We start from the raw sequence: 21427 nt of genomic DNA, 5'->3' as shown, positions 1-21427 counted from the left end.
ATGGGATTTTCCAGGCAAGAGTACTGGAGTGGGGTGCCATTGCCTTCTCCGTAAGTGTCATAATCCAAGTTTCATACTAAAACAATTTCAATTTTCCTCTGGCAGCAGCGGAGGGTAGAATTAGGCTTTATCTGTGTAGACCATGCCTTATTAATGTCAATGTGTTTAAGGGAAAAAAAGCCTTTATGGATGATACAATAACAACTTCTAAATTTGGCTTAAAATTTTAAAATTTATAACACGTACCATAATTACTTAAATATGCCAGTAAAATGTCTTATGCTTCCATAAATTAAAGTTCTATCTGGTACCATTGTCCTGGCACCATTGTAGAATAGAATGACAAAATAAACTGCAAAAAGGAATTAGGCTGAAAGTTAACGGTCTACATGTTCACAATCTTTACATAGACTTCCTGCCAGCAGTATGATTTTGCTAGAGTCTACCTACCAGCAACACAGTCAGCCAACTTTGAGTAAAGAATTCTGTGCTATAATAGTTGATTCATGAAATCAATAGTCATTGATGCTAACCTACCACCCCTTATTATAAGCACAGTGTCCATGATAGTTTCTGATTCTTTCTTTTAAAAAGACTCAGTGTCTCTGGGTTAATCCAAAATAAATTTGGACTTCATTCTCTCTTTAAATTTTATTCCACTTTGAAACAGACTTTTTAATAGAAGTGTTTAAAAAGAAATGTTAGAGTCCAAATTAGAGGATCAGGTGGTGTATTTTCACTTTTAATAAATGAGCTGTCTTTACCTTTTTCATTTCACTTACCATTTCTTCTTGAAGGAAAAAAATCAAACAAGGAAAAATATGAAAAGATGAATTAATGTGACATTTAGAGTAAGATTTTAATGGCACCAAGGCCAAGAATATCAGAGTTATGCCTTTTGCTTTCACAATTATAACTTGACAAGATCTCAGGATGTTGTCGCTGAAGTGAACTTCAGAAGAAGAAAGTGAAAATGCACACACTGAAGGAAAATGTGTTACGGAAGAGTTATATTTGTTAAGGGAAATACAGCATAGTCAATATTTAATTAAGCATTGTCTTTTTCAGAGTTGGCCCCTTGGAGGCTACTTCCTTATTTCAAGCAGCACTGGCTGTGCTACAAATATTTTTGGAAATCCTCTTCAGAAATAAACTTATGCACCAGTTTCTAAGGACAACAAGGAAACCAGCTTCATTTATTCAATCATTCCTTATTTAAACCAAAATTGGCATTCTTCCCTAGCAACTAGCCTTACCCAGACCTTCTTTGCTTTCCTAGTGGCTCAGACACTAAAGAATCTACCTGCAATGCCAGAGACCTGGGTTGGATCCCTGGGTTGGGAAGATCCCCTGGAGGAGAAGCCATCCAGTATTCTTGCCTGGAAAATCTCTGTGGACAGAGGAGCCTGGCAGGCTACAGTCCACGGGGTCACAATGAGTCAGACACGACTGAGTAACTAAGCACAACAGACCTTACTCACCAAACTGAACTCAAACTACCTTTTAATGAAGAAAAAGAAAAGAAAATTTGATTTTAACCATGAAATATTACATACAATATGTACTATTTAAATTCTTTAAAGAAAATACTCATGTTACTGTAACAGAGGTTAAAGAAATTTCCCCAACACTCCAGGAGTTCCTTGCATGTATTATCTCAATCACAATACCTGCCTGTAGGTAAACAGTAGTCACTTTCATCCTTTTTCCATCATTTTTATCATCTGCTATATAATCCTCAATGCTATCATTCCATAGTTTGGTTTTTAAATGTTACATAAATGAAATCATAGAGTATATATCCTTCGGCATATGCCTTCTTTACCCAATGTCTTGTTTATTAGATGCATCTAAAGCAAGGGAAGGCAAACTATGGCCTTGTTGTCTATTTTTGGAATATAGCCACGCTCACTTGTTGACATGACTTCCCTGGTAGCTCAGGTGGTAATGAATCTGCCTGCAATGCAGGAGACCCAGGTTTGGTCTCTGAGTCAGGAAGATTCCCTGGAAAAGGGAATGGCAATCTACTCCAGTATTTTTGCCTGGAGAATTCCATGGACAGGGGAGCCTGGTGTGCTGCAGTCCATGGGGTTGCAAAGAGCTGGACACAATTGAGCGATTAACACAGACACACTCATTGACATGTTATCTGCGGCTGTTTTTGCAGAGCTCAATAACTGCAACAGAGACTTTGTGGCTCACAAAGTCTATATTACTTGCCAACACAGCCTTTAGAGAAAAAGGTCGCCGATTCCTGACTTTCATATATGACTTGATGCAATTTGCTAATATTTTGTTTCAAAATTTTGCATCTATTCTCATGAAATACATTGTATTGCACTTTTCTTTTTTTGTAATGCCATGCTCTATTTTTGGTATCATGATAATCTTAGCTTCATCAAATGAGTTGGGAACTACTCTCACTTTCTCAATGTAGAGTGGATATTACTTCTTCCTTTAAATCTTTCTATGGGAAACCAAATGAGACCCTAGTTTTGTTTGTGGGGAGAATTTTAACTATAAATTCAATTCCTTTAAACAGGTAGTTCTATTTACTTTTAAAATTATTCACAAGTCAGTTTTGGTAATTCGTGTTTCAAGGAACTTTTACATTTCTTATATGATGTTAAATTTGTTGGTATAAGGATATTTTTGCTTTGTATAGAATTTTAGATTGACAGTTATTTGCTATCAGCTTATTATCTTTCAGCTTCCATTGTTTCTCAAGAAAATTAAATGTCAGTCTAATTGTTGCCTTTTTGAAGTTAGATCTATCCTTCCTTTTCTTGCTGTCTTTACAAATTTTATCTTTACCTTTGGCTTTCTATAATTTTTCTATGATGTATAAGTGTAAATTATTTTTTTCTGCTTGAAGATTGTTTGGCTTCCTAATTTTGTGGGCTGGTGTCATCTATTAATTTTGAAAAGATTCTTAATTTCTCTTCAAATATTGGTTCTGACTCATTCTTTCTCTCTTCTACATATATAAGACTCCATTAAACATTTAACTTTCTCATACTTCCATGTCTTTTACCCTCTATTCTCAATTGCTCATCCTATTCATTTTGTCTTAATTCTGATTATTTTCTGAATTATCTTCCAGTATAGCAATTCTCTTTTCAGCCACATTTAGTATGCCATTAAAACCATGCACCAGAGTTCTTAATCTTGGTTATTAAAATTTTCTGATTCTATAATTTCTATTAAAATGTTATATGAGTATTTTTTTTTTTACTGGTTTTGTAGTTCTCTGCTGAAAATTTCCTCTTTTGCTTTCTATCTATGTCATAAACACAGTAATGACAGTTATTTTAAAGTTATTTTACAGTTGATAATTTCCCTATCTGGAGCTCTTTTGAGTTTGTTTCAATCATCTATTGTTTCTACTAGTTCTCATTCCTGCTAACTTATCTCCTTATGTGCCTGTTATCTTAGACTGTGTATTAACTTTATATTCGGGAAGTCATTGGTGGAAATAATTTGAGGACTAGAATAAAGTTAACTTCTTCTAGAAAGTATTTGTATCTGCTTCACCTAAGTGCCCAAGGGTACTAATGATCTGGAATCACTTTTCACCAAAATCAAGAATTTAGATTTTTCTGGCCTACACTGATTACTGGAAGTTGGTCTTCAGTCTGTATGAAGATTGAATATTTTCATTTTACTTTTAAGTCTTTCAGAGCCTTGTCTGAAAGCATGAGGAATTTCTCAGGGTCTTCATGTTCAGTGGTCTTCAGACTCCAGTTTTAGTTACTTACTCTCATCCCGTGATGTTATCAAAGGTACTCTTCAGCTTCGCAATTGCCTGCTTGGCTTGTCAAATGTCCCCAGGGTAAAAACCGTTCCTAAAGCCAGGATTAAATCTATGGATTTTCATATAATTATAAACCTTGGCCCAGTAATTCTTCACTCTCTTATTAGCTCTCCAGTAGCATCAACTTCCTTCCTCCCCACCCCCAACTTTTCTGGTTGCTCTCAGCTAGATTGTTGGTTTGCATAGGATGGTCCTATGCAAACCTTTAGTCCCCAAAGCAGAGTATATGTAGGGGTGTGTATGTGTGTGTGCGTGTGTGTGTGTGTGTACATACATATATGGATTTATGACTGTGCTTCTCCTGAAGATATTTTAATAAACTCTAGAAGCTTTAAAAGTTTCTGTCAGAGAGAAATCCTGGAAATAATCAAATCAATGACAGTATTCTTGAAGTAAATACGCAACTTTTCAAGGAAACTATTTGGAGGGAATAACATCTATATATGTATAAATTTTGACATGCTAATTAAAAAATAAGTTATATTTATATACTACTAATTGGTTAAATTTAATTCATCACAAATATAGGAATAATAGGGTTACTTACAATATCCAAAAGGTATATTATACTATATTAGGACCTCAATAAATAAAAGTTGTTATAGCATCATTAAATAATTTAAATGTTTATGTGACCATAAAGTCATTCAAAAGAACTTTGTGGACTATGAAGTGAGAAATATACAGATCAACAAAATAAAAATCATGTATATACCTAGCATTACAATCTGAAAATTACTGTATAGTAAAAATTCACAAGGAAAGCTATATAGATATACTTTTAATTGAATTCATTTCTCTGTTTCTTGATTGTGAGAGAGAAGTGGAATTGGGACTAATGGGTTGAAGCTGGCTATGGATAAGTTTCAATTCACTACAAAAAAGAAGTTTCTAAAAGTCAAAGTTATCCAAAGTGGGAATGAGGGATGATAACATTCATCATTGGAGGTTATTAAAGCTGAGGCTGGGGAGTACTTGGCAGGAATGTGGCAGTTGTACTGATTCCCAAATTCAAACAGGCTGAATTAGATAATCTGGGTAGATGCTGAAAGCAAAGGTTTCTGAGCCCAGGAACATAGAGATGTCCTTGGATGTGTATCCCTGATTAGCTACCTAAGAGATTCTTGTGTTCACAGGGAATGCATCAGACACCTGTAAGGAACTGTTCCAATTCAAGAGTCTATAATTTTCTCTGTAAGGTAATGGAAACAGCACTGTAACAGTAACAAGGAATCCAAATTCTATCTTGGTTTGGACCCTGACAAGCTGTGTGATTTCTAAGCACATGACATCATGTCTCTGAGACTCAATTTTCCTGTCTGCAAAATTAAGTACTACTTATCTTATGGCACTTACAAGGTAGGAATTTGTTTTTCTGATGATGCCCTGGAAGAAACTAATCTTCAATCCCTGGAAAATTCCTTATGACATTCAGATGACGGAGAATTATCCTGGAATGACTGTCTAAGACAGCTGGGCAAGGCCGTGCAAGCTGGCTGGTTTCCTGGAGTTGGCAGGCATTTGGCCCAGGATATGTCTATCACACGCAGGGCAGGTGGGGAGTGGAGAGGGCTGGCAGGCTGGAAGCTGGAAACTCAGAAACCTCCCCATCTTGGCTCCAACCACAATCTCTGAAACCTAGTTAATGTTCAGAAAGGAGGGCCCAAGGAAGCCGATCTACTGTCCTGAAAAGGGAGTGATAAGGTGATCAGTAAGTGCCCTTTCTGTGGGCACCTTGCCTGGAAATACCAAGCCTCTGGAAGGTGAGATGGGTTGGCAATTTTGTTTCTTATGAATGAGCCTTCCCTCTCAAAAGCCAATGAGCCTTGGCTTTTAATCTAATATTGGATTCTCTTTCTTCCTTATTTTTCTTTCTCTAATTTTCCAGCTATGTTCTCTGAAAATTTGCTAAGCCTCATCCCTTAGAGCTCTTAATTTTTCACTTTTGAGAAAGAAATTGTATTCTAATGGCTCTTATGTTTGATCTTCTAAAAATATACTTAATTCCTTACCTCGGTGTATTTACTCCCTGGGATGGCCTTCCTAACTCCAAGATATCTGGTCCCCAGGTGAACCAATGGGCATCCCTTTACTCTCTCCATTTTACCAAGATCTGTGAATTCACCTATAAGTTCCTGAGAGGTGAAGGCGATTTCTTGACATCAGCAGGGAAATTTTAAATCAAAATCATAGGAGATGGGGGTGGGTTAGCAATTATCTCAGGCTAAATAAGGAACAGACTGGTACATAGCTTACAGATGAAGATACAAATGTTAGTAGCCAGTCATATCCCTGGAAGGGATTCCCAGGTGGCTCAGTGGTAAAGAATCCACCTGCCAATGCAGGAGACTCAGGAGACCAGAAGATCTCTGATCAGGAAGATCCCCTGGAGAAAGAACGAGCAACCCACTCCAGTATTCTTGCCTAGGAAATCCCATGGATGAGGAGCATGGCGGGCTATAGTCTATCAGGCTGCAAAGAGTCAGACACAACTTAGCGACTCAACAACATGTCTCTGAAAACCTCTGCCACTTAGGCTCTGATGACTTCCAAACCCACATGTCTTACAGAAAATGTTCTGCAGAGCTTCAGTCCGTCACTTCCAGCTGTCTCCTGGACAATGTCACATGTAGGTGTGGACAGTTTGTTGTCTGGCAGTGGAAGAGAGGAACACTATGTGGGTTAAATTAGCTTCATTATGACCATCATTCTTTTCTGTTGTTGTTGTCATTTTATTTTTTTCTTATTTTTAAATTTTTACTGAGGTGTAGTTGATTTACAAAGTTGTTAATTTCTGTTGTATAGCAAAGTGATTTAGTTATGTGAATACATATACGTAGATCTATTCTTAATCTTTACCTTCCAATCTTTACTAAGGAAAGGGATTCCCATTACAGACAAGATAAGGGTACTCCCAGCTGTTGCCTCCTGGAGGTGACAAAACTCCTAAAATGTTCAAAAGTGTGTATGCTGGTTTGTGATGGGAGACTGGTTACTTCACAAAGGGTCAAAAGGCTGGGGGAGCCTGCTGAGCAGGAGAAAAAGATGATGACTGTTCTGTAGATACAGCCTCCGTTGGGTTTGGCATCTGGTCTCAGTGATGTAGATTTTCTCTGTATGTGGCTCTCCACTCTACTACAAGCAACGTTAGGAGAGTGAAGAGGAATGATTTCCTGAAATACCATCCCAGGGTTTTCTCTAGAGGTGGTTGGTAGGGGTGAAGAGCTTGGAGCTGTTGTGATGGTACTAGCTTGGGCTGTGGGTCTGAATGTAACACTCATGGGATTGACTGCAACTGTGGCTCCATCAAGAGAATTGCAATGGAATCCTTCATTGGTGTAGGCTGAAGTTCTTGGGTATTGGTTGGAGTTGTCGAATGAATTTCCTGTATTCTAATGGGTAATTGTTTCCCATGCCATGACAGGTACTGGCTGAATGATGTTTGATACTTTGTACAGGTCGAGCATGAGATTTACCTTCTATCCTGGGGTTTGACTGGCCACCTCAATCCCAGCCTGGGCTGTAAGGGACCAGTTCTTACTTGACAGTAGACACTAAGTTAGTGTCTGGTTAAGTGGTTGTGATTAATCCAAAGGTGAGTATGTTGGTAAAATGCATTCTAACTCGATAGAATGGTCTACTGATGCTACTAGTGTCTGAGTCTTCTGCTGCTGCTGCTGCTAAGTCACTTCAGTCGTGTCCTACTCTGTGTGACCCCACAGACGGCAGCCTACCAGGCTCCACTGTCCCTGGGATTCTCCAGGCAAGAACACTGGAGTGGGTTGCCATTTCCTTCTCCAATGCATGAAAGTGAAAAGTGAAATCGTTAGGTCGTGTCTGACTCTTAGCGACCCGATGGACTGCAGCCTACCAGGCTCCTCTGTCCATCTGAGGACTCCATTATTCAAACAGAGCTGTTTCTTATTTTTCTTCATTGACTAGTGATGGTTTAGGTTGTCTCAGCATTGTTGTCAGTTACAATTCATCTATAAGCTTTCCAGATTCCTGAATTTTGTGGTCATTGTCTCCTATGTTTGGAAGCAACTCTCCATGGATCTCTGCCATAGTGGTACATCTAGAGAGTGAAGCATTATTTGCTCTTTTTTTTTTAAAAAAAATTGGACTATCTTTTCAAGGCTGTTTAATCCAAGGATGATGTTTACTTTCCATGTTCGATCATTATTATTACGGCCTCCAACTTTGGGATCACGTCTTTTAAAAAAATCCTTTATCATGACTTTTGTGGCGTTTCAGAAGAGAAAAGATGTATGTATTCAATCCATCATGTTAACTTGGATCCAATTTTAAATGAGTTATCTTATGCCCCACATCTAGTCACCAAGTCCTATTGATCTTATATTCAACCTTTTCCTCAGATGTCTTGAATCTTACTTTCTTTCACAGTGGGCCCTCAAAGCACAGGTCCTGCCACTAACTAGCTGTGTGACCTTGGAAAAGTAATCTCTGCCTTTGAATTTGCAGTTCCTCAATTATAAGATGGAGATACCAGTTATTCTCTTATAGGATTTCTGTGAAGATTAAATCAGGTGTGGCTCTAAAGTTGTGGTTTCAGCTGATGCTGTGGTGGCGGTTCCTTATTTTTTGCTTAGACTCCCACTTCTAAAGATTCCCTAAGTAGTCTCAGATTCCCTATCTCTTCCTGCTCCATCTTTCATACACTTCTAACATATGACTGTGATTTATCCTCCTATTTTAAAACCCCTGATGGCAGTCCATTACCCTTAGGATAAAATCCACATGTCAAAGTTTCTTTTTAATCTGTTATTAAGGTTAAATCTAATATCCTTTTAATTCCTGTGGCTGTCCTGCCAGCACATTCCTCTCCTCAAATATACATAACTGCATCTTAAACTCTGAACACATAAACAAGCTCATCCCTGCTGAAACCTGGCATACTTTTTCCTGTATTTGAACCTATGAAAATTTTATTTCCTCTAATTAAAATGACCTTCCCCAGGTCATTTTTTTCCTCTTGAGTAAGGCTTAGTTCTAAAATTATTTCCTGTGGTAGATCATTAGGATAACGGCCTCCAATGAATCATGTCTCCCTATGTCAATGTGACATTGCTACTCCTACAACAGGAGATGGAGTTGATTTCTCCATCCTCTTCAATCTAGGCTGGTCTTGTGACTTGCTCTGAAGAACAGACAGTGGTGAACTTGACACTGTATGAGTTCTGGAGCCTGGGTCTGAAGAAGCCTTTCTGTTTTCATCCTCTCTCTCTTGGAACTCTGACACCATCAGGCTGTGAAGCAGCCCAGTGTAGCGTACCACAGGATATGAGGCAACGTGAAGATGATCAGAAGCCTCAGCAAAGAGAAGGCATCACTGCCAAGCAAGTGAGTTGAGACCATCATAGACCCTCTAGCCTCAAATGAACCCGTGGATGACTAGGACCACATGGGTAAGACCAGCAGAAGAACTGCCTGGATTGCTAAGTCACAGAATCATAGTTGTGAAAAATGAAAAATCTTTATGGTTTGTGGTAGTTGGTTATACAGCAATAGATAACTGATATACATCCTCAGAGAAATGTCCTAGATATACTCAAGGAAAACTCATGATTCTCTCCTCTAGGCTTTGTGGGTAATCTTCTATTACAGCACATAGCTCATATAACTATTGGTCTACCTGTATCTGTTTCTCTCAGTAGATTAAAAGATTTTCAAAAGCAGAGGTCAGGTTTTTATTCACCGTCATCTCTCCCATGCCTACCCTAGTGCATAGTACAGAGGAACCATGTGCATTTATCACCCAGATCACAGACTCACCATTTCCTGAAATGCTTTCATCTGCTCTCTGGAACATAAGGTCAAAAACACAGTAAGATTTTTTTTATATCCTCAGCCTTTTCAGTTAATATTTCCTATATCTTGCTCTTACCCAGTAGCCCTGCTTCCCTGTAGCCTGCTTAGGTGGTGGCTATCTTCCCTGCCCCATGCCTTTTATTCTATAGGGTTTGAAGGTAGGTAAGCAATCTCTGTTTCTCATGGCTTCATTCAGACAGTCTTCAATTCCTCCCTCTTCTCAAAAGAACACTTAGCTTCTACTCTCTTGACATCAGATTAAACCACCTGTAGCCCTTGCTATGATAGTCACATACTGATTTGTGGGTCCCTGTGTCTCTGTATTTTATAAAGACTCACAAGTACCCTCTCTAACACTCCTCAGAAGTGATTTCAACATTTGGAGAGCTCAATCTTCCAAAATCACAACCTCCTCGTTCCTTGACCCCCACCCTATCTCAGTCACTTATTCCCACGGTCATACCTTCCATCTTGTCATCACCAATTGACTGCAACCTCTACAAACTCAGTTTCAGATACTCTACTATCCAATCACCATCTCTTATATTTCTGGCTCTCTTTCTCACACCTCCAGCTCCAAAACTCCTTTGCCACTGGAACCTACAAATTTATTGTAATCATTACTCTTCACTGTTCTTTACCATCTCGTATTCTCACTTTTCCCCTTACTCAGTTAAATTTTAATGGTCAATCATTTTAGTTATTCTCTTGCCTCTCTTTGATTTATCACACTCTGATGCTTGTTATAGTCTTTTAAGGACTTCTAATGAAGTCTAATTTTCTACTTGATACATGCCCAAACTCAAGGGAGTTGAATGTGGCTGGAGAAAGATTTGTCTCTCTTTAAATTCATAAATATTAATAATAATCAAGAGGGTCCCTAATGCTACCTAGGAGTCAAAATTCTGTTTCCCTAGTCTAATCCCTTTACTCCCCTAAATGACTATTTCATAACTTCTCATTTCTCCCCAATCCTTTAACATCTCTACCTTTTTTGCTTCCATTATTACTAACAAAATTTAAACAATTATTTGCAACCCTGTGTACTTGCTATGCCTCCCCTCCTCTTCCTATGAATACACTGTATATGTTTCTAGCTAAAGCAACCCACGTATTGGGGCATCACATTCGATCCCTTACCTTCTTGTGGAAATCACTCCTGGAATTTTCCATGTTTCTCCTGCACTATTTTTCCTCTTTATTGAATCATTCCCATCATCATACAAACATACTGCAACTTTCATATTAATTTAAAAACCTACATATCCTAATCTCATTTACCCATTTAGATATTACTTGCACTTTTCCCTGTTAAGAAAAACTCCTACAAAGGTTAATAAACCCACCACCTCAATTTACTCTCTTCCCATTCTGACTTGAACTAACTCCAGTAAGACTTTTTGCTCTCAATGCTTCACAGAACATGAACCTACCAAGGTCAGCAGTGGAGCCAATGCTGCTAAATTCAGTGGTTGATTCTCAGTTTTTATTTGACTATCAGCTACATTTCATATAGTAGATCAAATCTACTCTTGCTTGAAATACTTTCTAGAAAATTTGGCTTCCAAGAAACCATATTCTCCTAATATTCCTCACCTCCAACTATTCTTTTGCAGTTTCTTTTGATTTCTTCTTTTCTGCATGACTAGACTCTATACTAGTGTATACCAAGTTTTAGGACTCAAACTATGTTTTCTATCTATGCTCACTCCCTTGGTGAGCTCATTAATCCCATGGCTTTAAATACCATCCATATGCCAATGACTTATGTCTCAGCTCAGACTCTCCCTTAAAAAGCTACATCCACAAACCCAAGTGCCTACTTGTTATTTCCAGTTGAATGTATAATAGGTCCCCAAAATTTAGCATGTCTAAAAATGAAGTTTTTGCAAAATCAGACATGTAGATCAATGGAACGGTTAGAAAGTCCAGAAATAAACCTACAATTAATCTCAAAGGAGGCAAAAATATACAATGAAGAAAAGACAGTCTCTTCAATATGTGATGCTGGAGAAACTAGACATCTACATATAAAAGAATGAAATTAGAACATTCTCTAACATCATAAATTCAAAATGGATTAAAGACCTAAAGGTAAGATCAAATACTATAAAACTCCTAGAGGAAAACATAGGCAGGGCACTCTTTGACATAAATCACCACAATATCTTTTTGGATCTATCTTCTAGAGTAATGGAAATAAAAATGAAAATAAATAAATGGGACCTAGTTAAACTTAAAAGTTTTTGCACAGCAAAGGAATAACAAAACTAAAAGACAACTTACTGAATGGGAGAAAATATTTGCCAATGGTGCGACTAACAAGGGGTTAATTTTCAAAATATACAAAGAGCTCAATACAAAAAAAAAAAGAAAATCCAATCAACAATCAAACTCCTCAGAGTAAGCAGAAAGAAATAGAGTGATCCTACTGAAATATAAGTCAGAGTATGTCACCCATGCTCAAAGCCCTCCAGGCGCCCTGTGACATAGAGGCTACATGATTTAGCTCACTATTATCACTCTGACTTCATCTCTATCATCCTTTCTTTCCTTCACTCTACTGCGTTTTTTCTTTTTGGCTGTGCCATGTGGCTTATGGAATCTTAGCTCCCTGACCAGAACATGAACCCATGCCCCCTGCAATGGAAGCTTGGAGTCCTAATCAGTGGACCACCAGGGACATTTCATTCTTCACTCTGCTGTAGCTCCCTTTCCTTAGTTTCTCAAGACTCCATGAATATACTTGCCTTGGAGTTTTAGCACTGGCTTTTGGGAATGCTACTTCCCTCAACATCCACATAATTCAACCCGTCATCTCCTTCCATCTTTACTCAAATGTCACCTACTCAGGAAGTTCTTGCTTGACCACTGGTTCCAAATTTTTAACATTCCTGTCCCTTCTTCATACTTAATTTTTCTCCTTGGTCTTTATCACTACTGAATTTCTATAAACTTTCCTTATTATTTTGCTGTCTCCTCTACTAGAATATAAATTCCACAAGAGCAGAAATTTTCATCTATTTAATGTACTTCTAAATTCCCAGTGCTAATAATGCTTAGAAAATAGTAAGTACTCAGTAAATATTTGTTGAATGAATAAGAACACATATTGAAAGAACCAGATGCAACGTCACCTACAAATAAAAATAAAATAATTGAAATTAAACATCTAAAAACTAGATTAAGGGTAAAATAATTTTTCAAAGGACAATAGAATGTCAACAAAAGAGATGTATGCCATGGTTCATCTTATGAAGCTACCATAAATTTGGTACCAAAACCAGCAAGGAGGGTAAGTAAGAAAAACAACAGACCAATCTTGCCCATGAAAATAGATACAGACATCCTAAACAAGACTTTATCAAGCAAAATCCACAAAAGTATGAAAAATATATCATGGCCAATATTAGGGTATAATTCCATTTATATAAATTTCAAAATTAGAGAAACTAAGAATACAACCATTGTTCATTATCCAAATCCACTTGGTACTTGAGTTCAGACAGTGACAGTCTAAATAATCAGTTGGCATATTTATGGGTACTTCAACTGAGTGTATTTATTTTTTAAAGTAATGTATAGTATGTAGAATTTTTTGGTGTGCTGTTTTATGAACCTTGACCTATGTATAGATTTATGTCATCACCACGGACCCAATCAGAATACAGAACTGTTCTATCACCTCATGGAATTCCGTCATACTCCCAGTCCTTATCAACTAGAGATCCATTCTCCATCACTATAGGTTTTGTGCTTTTTTGCTTTATGTTTTAGAATGTCCTATACGTGGGATACCACAGTATGTAATCTTTTGAGATTGATTTTTTTCATTCAGACAAATAACTTCAAGATTCATCCAAGTTGGTTCATATCTCAATAGCCCACTCCTTATCATTGCTGGATTTGGATGTACCACAGTCTGTTTATTCATTCACTCACTGAAAGACATTTGGGTTGTTCCCAGTCTGGAGATCATCAATAAAGCCGTTATGAATACTGACAAGTTTTTGTCTGAACGCAAGCTTTAATTTTTCTTGGATAAGTGCCTAGGGATTGCTGGGTCATATGGTAAGCATATATTTAACTTTATAAGAAACTTTCAGAATAGCTGCATCATTTTATCTTCCCACCAACAGTACATGAGAGTTCCAGTTGCTCCATAAACTCACCACCACTTGGTATTGTCAGGATTTTTATTTTAGCCATTCTATAGGTATGCAGTAGATACTTAGTCCTTTTGGTTCCCCCAAATTGGAAAGCAAATGGCCAGATTTTAATAGTTAGGGAGTCATCTAAAATTTTATTTGGTTACTTGTTTGGATAGTAAAGGATACACCTATATGTGAAAAGATTGTGAAGAAGAGCAACAATTTGTTTAGTATAGGAGTAGATAGTGGTTTCTCTAATGGAAAGGGAGGTAGATGCCATCCACCATGCTCCCCAGAGGCTCTAAGACACTTATTATGCATTATTTATGAAGTGGCATGGTGCTATAGGTGGTACATGTGACGGTTCTATTCTTGAAACTATACTCATGTGTTTGATAGATTTTTACAATTAACAATTTTTAAAGAGATATTTGAGCACACAAAACACACAAACCCCAAAGTAATGCAGAAAAACTTACAACCACTTCTTTTGGAAGTTCAAGCACAATCAATTAAAACACTTAAAGGTAGTTTGTAGAATATAAGACTTTCTTGAAGCTTATTTAAATGTAAAATAATTTCTTTAATACTATGTGTTTGTGCACACCCCATAAGGCAAATGGCTAGTTTATTAATGAGCTTATTTCTTTCCAGAAGCCTCAACCATAGGCTGGTCAGACCATTCTTTTTCAATATTATTACTTACTGATGACATTAATGACTGACAAAGAGTAGCTTCTTCCTAGAAACCAGGACAAGAACTTGACTTTATGTAAGAAGCACATTGGACATATTATGTTTGTCATTCACAAATTATTAGACACCTCCCAGGTCACAGTCAAGGCTACACAACACTTCAGCAATCTTTCCTTGTTGCCATCAATACCTTGTAAGGAGAACATTTACCTGTGACAACACTGGGGATTTTGGAGAGAAAGCTCTTCACTGTTCTGACGGGCACACCCCCTGTCTTGTCATCTTGCATCTTTGTAATGATGTCTTCAATCTGAAAGAGATTAAAAAAAGGAAATGTTATTGCATCTCACAAAGTAATAGCAAATGGTACCTTTATAAACAGCCAAAATGTGGGAACATGGATGCCAACAAGAGATATCAGGAAAGGCCTCTGCTGTGTCAATAAACATAGTAGCAGGATCTGCTATGGGCCTTGTGCTGGGGATGCAGAGGCCAGGAGGTTATATATAAAGAGCAAAAAGCTGATCAGTAAGGTAGGGAGAAAAAAATTCTTGATGGGATCCAACATGTAATTCAGTATGTATGTGATGAAGTTCCTCCCCTTTCCCAGACTGGATTTATATATAATTTGAATCACATGAAATTGCCATATTCAACCTAAAGAAAAGGAAATTTCCTCTAATATATTAACACACGGCTGTTTAGAAGTATAGGCAGGGCTGACTTTGGGACCAGAGAAGAATCCAGCCAGACTGGCACAGGAGAAAAAGAATACAAATCAAGACATGGAAAGTGCTGATCTGGAGAAGTTGCAGGACAAGTCTCAAGGTTGTGAGTGGTGGTGTGAAGGGGGTTGCCTTGAGCCAAGAATAGGATCCTCTCCTTTTGGACTAGGGAAGACCACGCTATCAGGAGAAAGGGCATGGTGGGCTATGGTCTGGAGCCAGGTGAAATTGTATTGATGAAACCAGATACTGTGTACACATACTGAAAAAAGAACAGAGAGAGGAGATGGACTACCAAGAACACAGGTGTCTAACTTGGAAAACCAATCTGTAGCTGAGAATTTACAAGGCAGATGTAATTCCCTGGGCAGAAATCTTCAGAATAGGATACAGAGCAACCTGTAACAAGGACATAGATCTTTTTGTTTGTCCAGCGGTGGGGGAGGCCAACTGGAAAAGAGGAGAAGACAGTGTTTAGCTTTATCACATATTTTGTTCCCCTAAGCAACAGAATGGAGTTGAAACACCAGGATGGATTCTCTGAGTACTTCCATATAAGTCACATAATTTTAAGTCTAGAAATTTAAACTGTAATTCAGCTAGTCTAATGTACTAGCATAGCAATTCGTGGGTGAGTTTCTCAAAGTCACATGACTAACAACTTATTTGTAAGAAATAGATAACTTATTAGAGACAAAGTTAGGATTAAGACATAATGTAATAATAACATACAACAGCCAAATATATATTTAGACTTTATTATGTAGTACTCTTCTAAGTACTAGACACATATTATCCGATTTCATTCCCCTGAGTACTCCACAACCTCAATTCCACTATTAGCTTCATTCTCAGATAAAGAAATTGAGATTAGGTGAGGTGTAAAAATCAGGCTAGACTAGGTTAAGTTGTGGCTACAAATAACTCTCAAAATCACAATGGTTTAACATAACCAATTTTTTCTCTCTCGTGCTACAAGTCTATCAGAGATCACCAGGGGGACTGTGCTCTTGTAGTTTCTTTGGGACCCAGGCTGATGGAGCGGCCACAATCTTGAATGTTGCTTGCCATTGTGTTAGAGGGACAAGAGAGAATTCTGAAGACTCTTGCATGAGTTATTACATGTTATAGCCCAGATGTAGTAAAATAATGTCACAACTCTTTGGACAAAATGAGTCACCACCCAACCACAAAGGAGCCAGGGGGTCCAGTCTTTTGGGTGCCAGGAAGAGAGGGGAGCTGACCACCTGTGAGCAGCATCAGTGACCATCTTAGAGGTTAAACCACCTTCCCAAGGTCACACAGCTACCCAGTGGTAGACCTGAACTTGAATCCAGCCACACACCCCAGAGATCAGGCTTCTGACCCCTGGGATGCTCTGTCACCCAATAAGAGTCTCAGAGAACAAGCCAAATAAGGAGACCATTCTCCCCTGGATATTCCTTGATTTCCCTGAGAAGGACTGACATTGAGAAAGAACTTAAGCTCCTGGTCCCTTAGGCAGTGGTTGAATATATAACACCAGGAAAAAGGGTCCTTCTCTGAAGACCTGTATTCTGTTAGAAAACAGTATCAGTAGGATTTTCATCTATATTCTTATTAATAGTCTCAGTAGGGCCCCACCTTCTGTCCTCTAAACTCAACCCAGTGATTCAAAGTAGTTTGAGTATTTACTTATTGATAGTCCAGGAGAGTTATTCCTAGAAAAGCGATCATATTTTCAAAATAATCTATGCTTTTGGTTTAGCGTGCTATGTGAAACCAGAAGTATCAGTTACATTGCTGCTTTTTATGAAATGGCTTGAAAAGTACTGGGAATTAGAGGAAAGCCAATATTTCAATTCAATTAGACCCCTGACTTGACACTAGTTGGTAAAAGTTCCAGTTTACTGATGTGGACTGGATTTAAAGACTGGGAGAGGATATCTCCATGATTCTTTTTTCTGCTGCTCTGTTTAGTTGCTTTATCACACCATTGAATCTTAAAAGGACTTATTTACTAAAGAAGATCTGTCTTGTTATGTTGGCCCACCATGTACCAAGGGTTAGATCACTCATCAGAGATGACAGGACAATCCCCTTAAGTGACCAGAAAGGGGATAATGTTCCAGTAATAGTTTATAACATCAGAGGTGTAGAATAATGTTTCATTGGTCCCTAGTTCTTAATTCCTTCCCAGTATTAATATATACCCAGATCCTTACCCTGGCTTCATGATGGGCTAAAAGTCTGCTTCTTTACTTTGGGGCTTAGCCATGTGACTTGCATGGCTAATATAATGTTACTGAATGTGATATGAGCAGAGACTTTCAATATATCTGGGTGGTGATGCTCACCCTCCTCCTTTACCCTCCTGCATCAGATAGTTGTTGTTCCAAGGAAGGTGAGAGACATCCAGAGCAGAAGGGATGCAATGCATAGCTAGATCAAAGATCGTGTAAGACAGTGGTCCAACTTCACTGTGGTTAAAAGTCAGCTGACCTGTAGACTTGTTAGTGAAAAATACATGCTTATTGTGTGACACTGAGTTTGGAGTGATTTACTATGTAGAAAAGTTGTGGCTATTGCTGACAGATACATAGAGCTCTGGGGAAAAAATGCATTTTCAAAATTGATGAAGCCACACAAATACCTGGTAACAAGAATCAATAAATTTTAGAGGTGGAGTATCCTAGAATCCAAATCTTTTAAAGAATGTAGAAATTCCACCTACACTATTCATTATGTGCTTTAAAATTCTTAAGGTCAATTCTACCAGCATTATGTCAGGTAAATTTGTGATCGCTGAGTTTGATTCCATAGCATGGTCCACTGTGACATGAGCTAATAATACTGTCTCTGAAATTTTTTTTCATGGTGTACAGAGAAATGGTGAAAGTACAGACCTACCAAAAATTCAAAAATGGGTTCCCAGGAGCTTATATAAATTATAATGGCAAACATTTTCAGAACATCAATGTCATGATCAATCCTAGGTATTTAAAATCAATTATCAATATTCTTGGTCTTAAAATTTATTTAACAAAGGTATTGAAATTAAAACTCAGAAAGGTTAAGTGATTTATCCAAGGACACATAGCTAGTAAGTGGCAAAGCCAGGATTTCTTACCCAATTCTTCTTATCTCCAATGCCCAAGCTCTTTCCATCAAATCTAAGATTCATCTTATATCCTCAACCAGTGCCTGACAACATGCTTTATAGATAGAAAGCACTTAATACTGTTGCATTGAAGGCAAAGTTCAGTTCAGGCCTAAGAGGGTATAGGAGAAAAAAGAATTGATCCAGATAATCAGATTCTCAACCCTCTCAGGGTTTATTCTGGTCCAACGACTGCTGGTGTCTTGTTGCTCAGCGTTTTCCCTCTTGGTCCCAGGGGCTTGACTGGATTTACCTTCTATTGGTAGATCACAGCTTCCGGGTTGGGGGTGGGGAGAGGGGAGGTATACACTTTTGTTTTCTTGACTGTTGAGTTCCATCTAACTTCTGGTACCTTTTGTTCCTGAAGAAGAGCAACATCAATCCCCTGTCATCCTTTAATATGAAGTTCTGTGTCACCAGGGAGCATGCTGGACCTAAGTGACACTGAGCCAATCAATAAGCAGGTGGCCCTTATCTGACAGCCAAGCCATGCGGAGAAACCACGTGGCCAGCTTGACCAGTTCTGCCTGGATGGCTCACGACAACCAGACACCCTTCTCAGAGGAGCTCAAAGCTCAGCACTGACAAGCATGTAAAACATCCTTCCAAATAGCAGGAAAAATGGAAACCGCTCACTGTACCATAGTGGTTTTCTCTGAAATGAGGACTATTATGAGGACTGAAATAGCCATGGGGTGTAAGAGAGGAGTGAAGAGAAGCAATCCTCTGTTTACAAACTGAAGCCACAGCAAGATGGTAGGAAGAACACTGGTCTGAGGCCCAAGAGAAATGCCAACCTCAGTTTCAGTGACTTGCTGTGTTGGCCTTGGGCAAGTTATTTAACCTCTCTGGACTTTACATCCCTCATCTCTACAGTGATAGCCCTGGCTGCTAAACTAACATTTCTAATTCTAAAACATGAGCGGCTTCTCTGACCTGACAGATACAAAACTGTGTCTGTGAGGAAAGACTAGGGGCAGCAATCAGGCTCTTGGGTTCCTTTCTGCCCATCTGTCATGTGGATCCATGCAGGACGTTCCCTGTGCTGAGCAGTGCAAGGTGAGGGAAAGGTGCCGGGCAGGGCCAGGGAGTTTTGATGTTTTGAGAAATCATTTTGGACAGATGACATCAGAAGCCAGACAGAGACATGATCGAAAGAGGCCCTGACACTGCCCTTCTTGGCCGGCTCCATCTCTACTCGGATAGATGGCATGCCTAACAGAAATGACTAACGGCCAATATTAGTTTTGTTTGTGTAAATTAATTACCCGAAAACTAATTTATTTAGCTCCTCCAATTTTTCCTCAGTGGAAGATTAGAAAACTTCAAGAATAGGCAAACTATGCTGCTATTATTAAAAAAAAAAAAGTCCACCCCAACTTCAGCAAAGAAGGCAGAGTATGCCTCAGGCACGAGGGTCTTTTTTATTGAAGCATTTCATCTTGACTTTGCAATCAGTTGTTTATTTCTAGCTACTAATGACTGTCACTTCAGCTCCTGCATTCATTAAAAACCCCTTCTCTTTTGGTGTCTGTGAATGAGTGAAAATGACTCTTTGGACACATCTTATCAGCCCAGAGGCAGGAATCAGAGCTGGCAAATGATAATCATATTTCTTAATCCAAAATGGGCATGCTTCACTGAGCATGCTCTGTCCCATATGTGTTCCATAAGATCAGGCCATTTCTCACTCTTATTTTTAAAAACACAGAACACTGATGTTCTTAACTTGTAAATGTTCTCAGCTTCACCTACTAGTTCAGTGAACATTTATTGAGCATCTACAGAGTGCCAGGCACTGATCTAGTTACTATGGTTACAAAAAGCAGGTAAAAGACAGAATCTGTTCCTCTTCATCATGGACTAATAAATTTCAGAAAGATTCAGGGATCTAGGCTGTGTTGGGGATAGCAGAGCCAAGCATGAGTTCCAAAAAAAGCTGGAAACACTAAGGAATATCACTTTCAGAGGCCCTTAGAAGGGGAACCATAAAGGTTTCCTCCCTTTTTCTCCATCCGATTCGATGGCAGGAGCAGAATTTGAGATTCCCTGTGCTAGTTATGACAGTGATTGCAGTGCCTCCTAATTTGTGTTCAGCTACAGTTACTTTTGAATCTCTGCGGCAGCCTAGAATGCTTTTGACAACAAGATTTTAAAAATCCAAATTCAGAACAGTATGGAGGTTCCCCAAAAAACTAAAAATAGAGTTACCATATGATCTTGCAATCCCATGCCTAGGCATATATCCAGAGAAAACTATAATTAAAAAAGATACATGCATTGCAATGTTCACAGCAGCACCATTTTCAATAGCCAAGACATGGAAGCAAACTAACTGTCCACCTATAGAAGAATGGATAAAGAAGATGTGGTGTGTACATACAAATGTATGTGGAATATTTCTCAGCCATAAGAAAGAATGAAACAATGCTATTTGCAGAGATTATCATACTAAGTGATATAAGTCAGACATAGACAAATATCATATGGTATCGCTTATATGTGGAATCTAAAATATGACACAAATGAACTTGCATACAAAACAGAAACTGACTCACAGACATAAAAAACAAACTTATGGTGACTAAAGGGGAAAGACAGGGAGGATAAGTCATGAGTTTGGGATTAACACACAAATGGCAACCCACTCCAGTACTCTTGCTAGGAAAATTCCATGCATGGAGGAGTCTGGTAGGCTACAGTCCACGGGGTCGCAAAGAGTTGGACATGACTGAGCGACTTCACTTTCTTTCTTCACTACTACATGTAAAACAGATAAACAAAGATGTCTTATTGTATAGCACAGGGAACCATATTCAATATCTTATAATAATCTTTAATGGAAAAGAATCTGAAAAGGAATATATTCAATAAATTTTTTTTTTTTAATCCTAACACAGGGGATACAGAAGGTCCCCTAACACAAACTTTCAAGTTGTGAACTTTCAAAGATGCAAACATGTATTCGCTTGTCCAGCCATGTAAGTTAGTTCACATGTCTGGCACACATTGTCACGTGTGTGCATCTTCTACAAGTGCCTGTGCTTTTGTGTACTTTACTGTACAGTACTGT

General features: G+C 38.4%; 1 protein-coding gene and 1 long non-coding RNA gene across 9 annotated transcripts in view; one reads left to right on the top strand and one right to left on the bottom strand.

Annotated features, from left to right (window-relative positions):
• The window catches only part of RGS6 (regulator of G protein signaling 6), a 588674-nt gene that overhangs the window by 172126 nt on the left and 395121 nt on the right, over positions 1–21427 (bottom strand). For all 8 annotated transcript variants that reach the window (XR_014059230.1, XM_081508925.1, XM_081508924.1 and 5 more), the window contains one exon: positions 14701–14800. Coding sequence is in view for 7 of the 8 variants with exons in the window: in XM_081508925.1 (XP_081365051.1) it covers positions 14701–14800 (100 nt within the window). In the remaining variant the exon portion in view is untranslated. The remainder of the gene's footprint in view (positions 1–14700; positions 14801–21427) is intronic.
• Positions 6859–12020, top strand: LOC145513245 (uncharacterized). The gene is made up of 2 exons (XR_014059234.1): positions 6859–9240; positions 9557–12020. It is a non-coding gene; the product is annotated as an uncharacterized LOC145513245 (long non-coding RNA).

The sequence above is a fragment of the Giraffa tippelskirchi genome, chromosome 7 (assembly GCF_054371585.1).
Source record: "Giraffa tippelskirchi isolate mGirTip1 chromosome 7, T2T-mGirTip1v1.2.pri, whole genome shotgun sequence".
Taxonomy (NCBI): Eukaryota; Metazoa; Chordata; class Mammalia; order Artiodactyla; family Giraffidae; genus Giraffa; species Giraffa tippelskirchi.
This window is presented reverse-complemented; position numbering and strand designations above follow the sequence as displayed.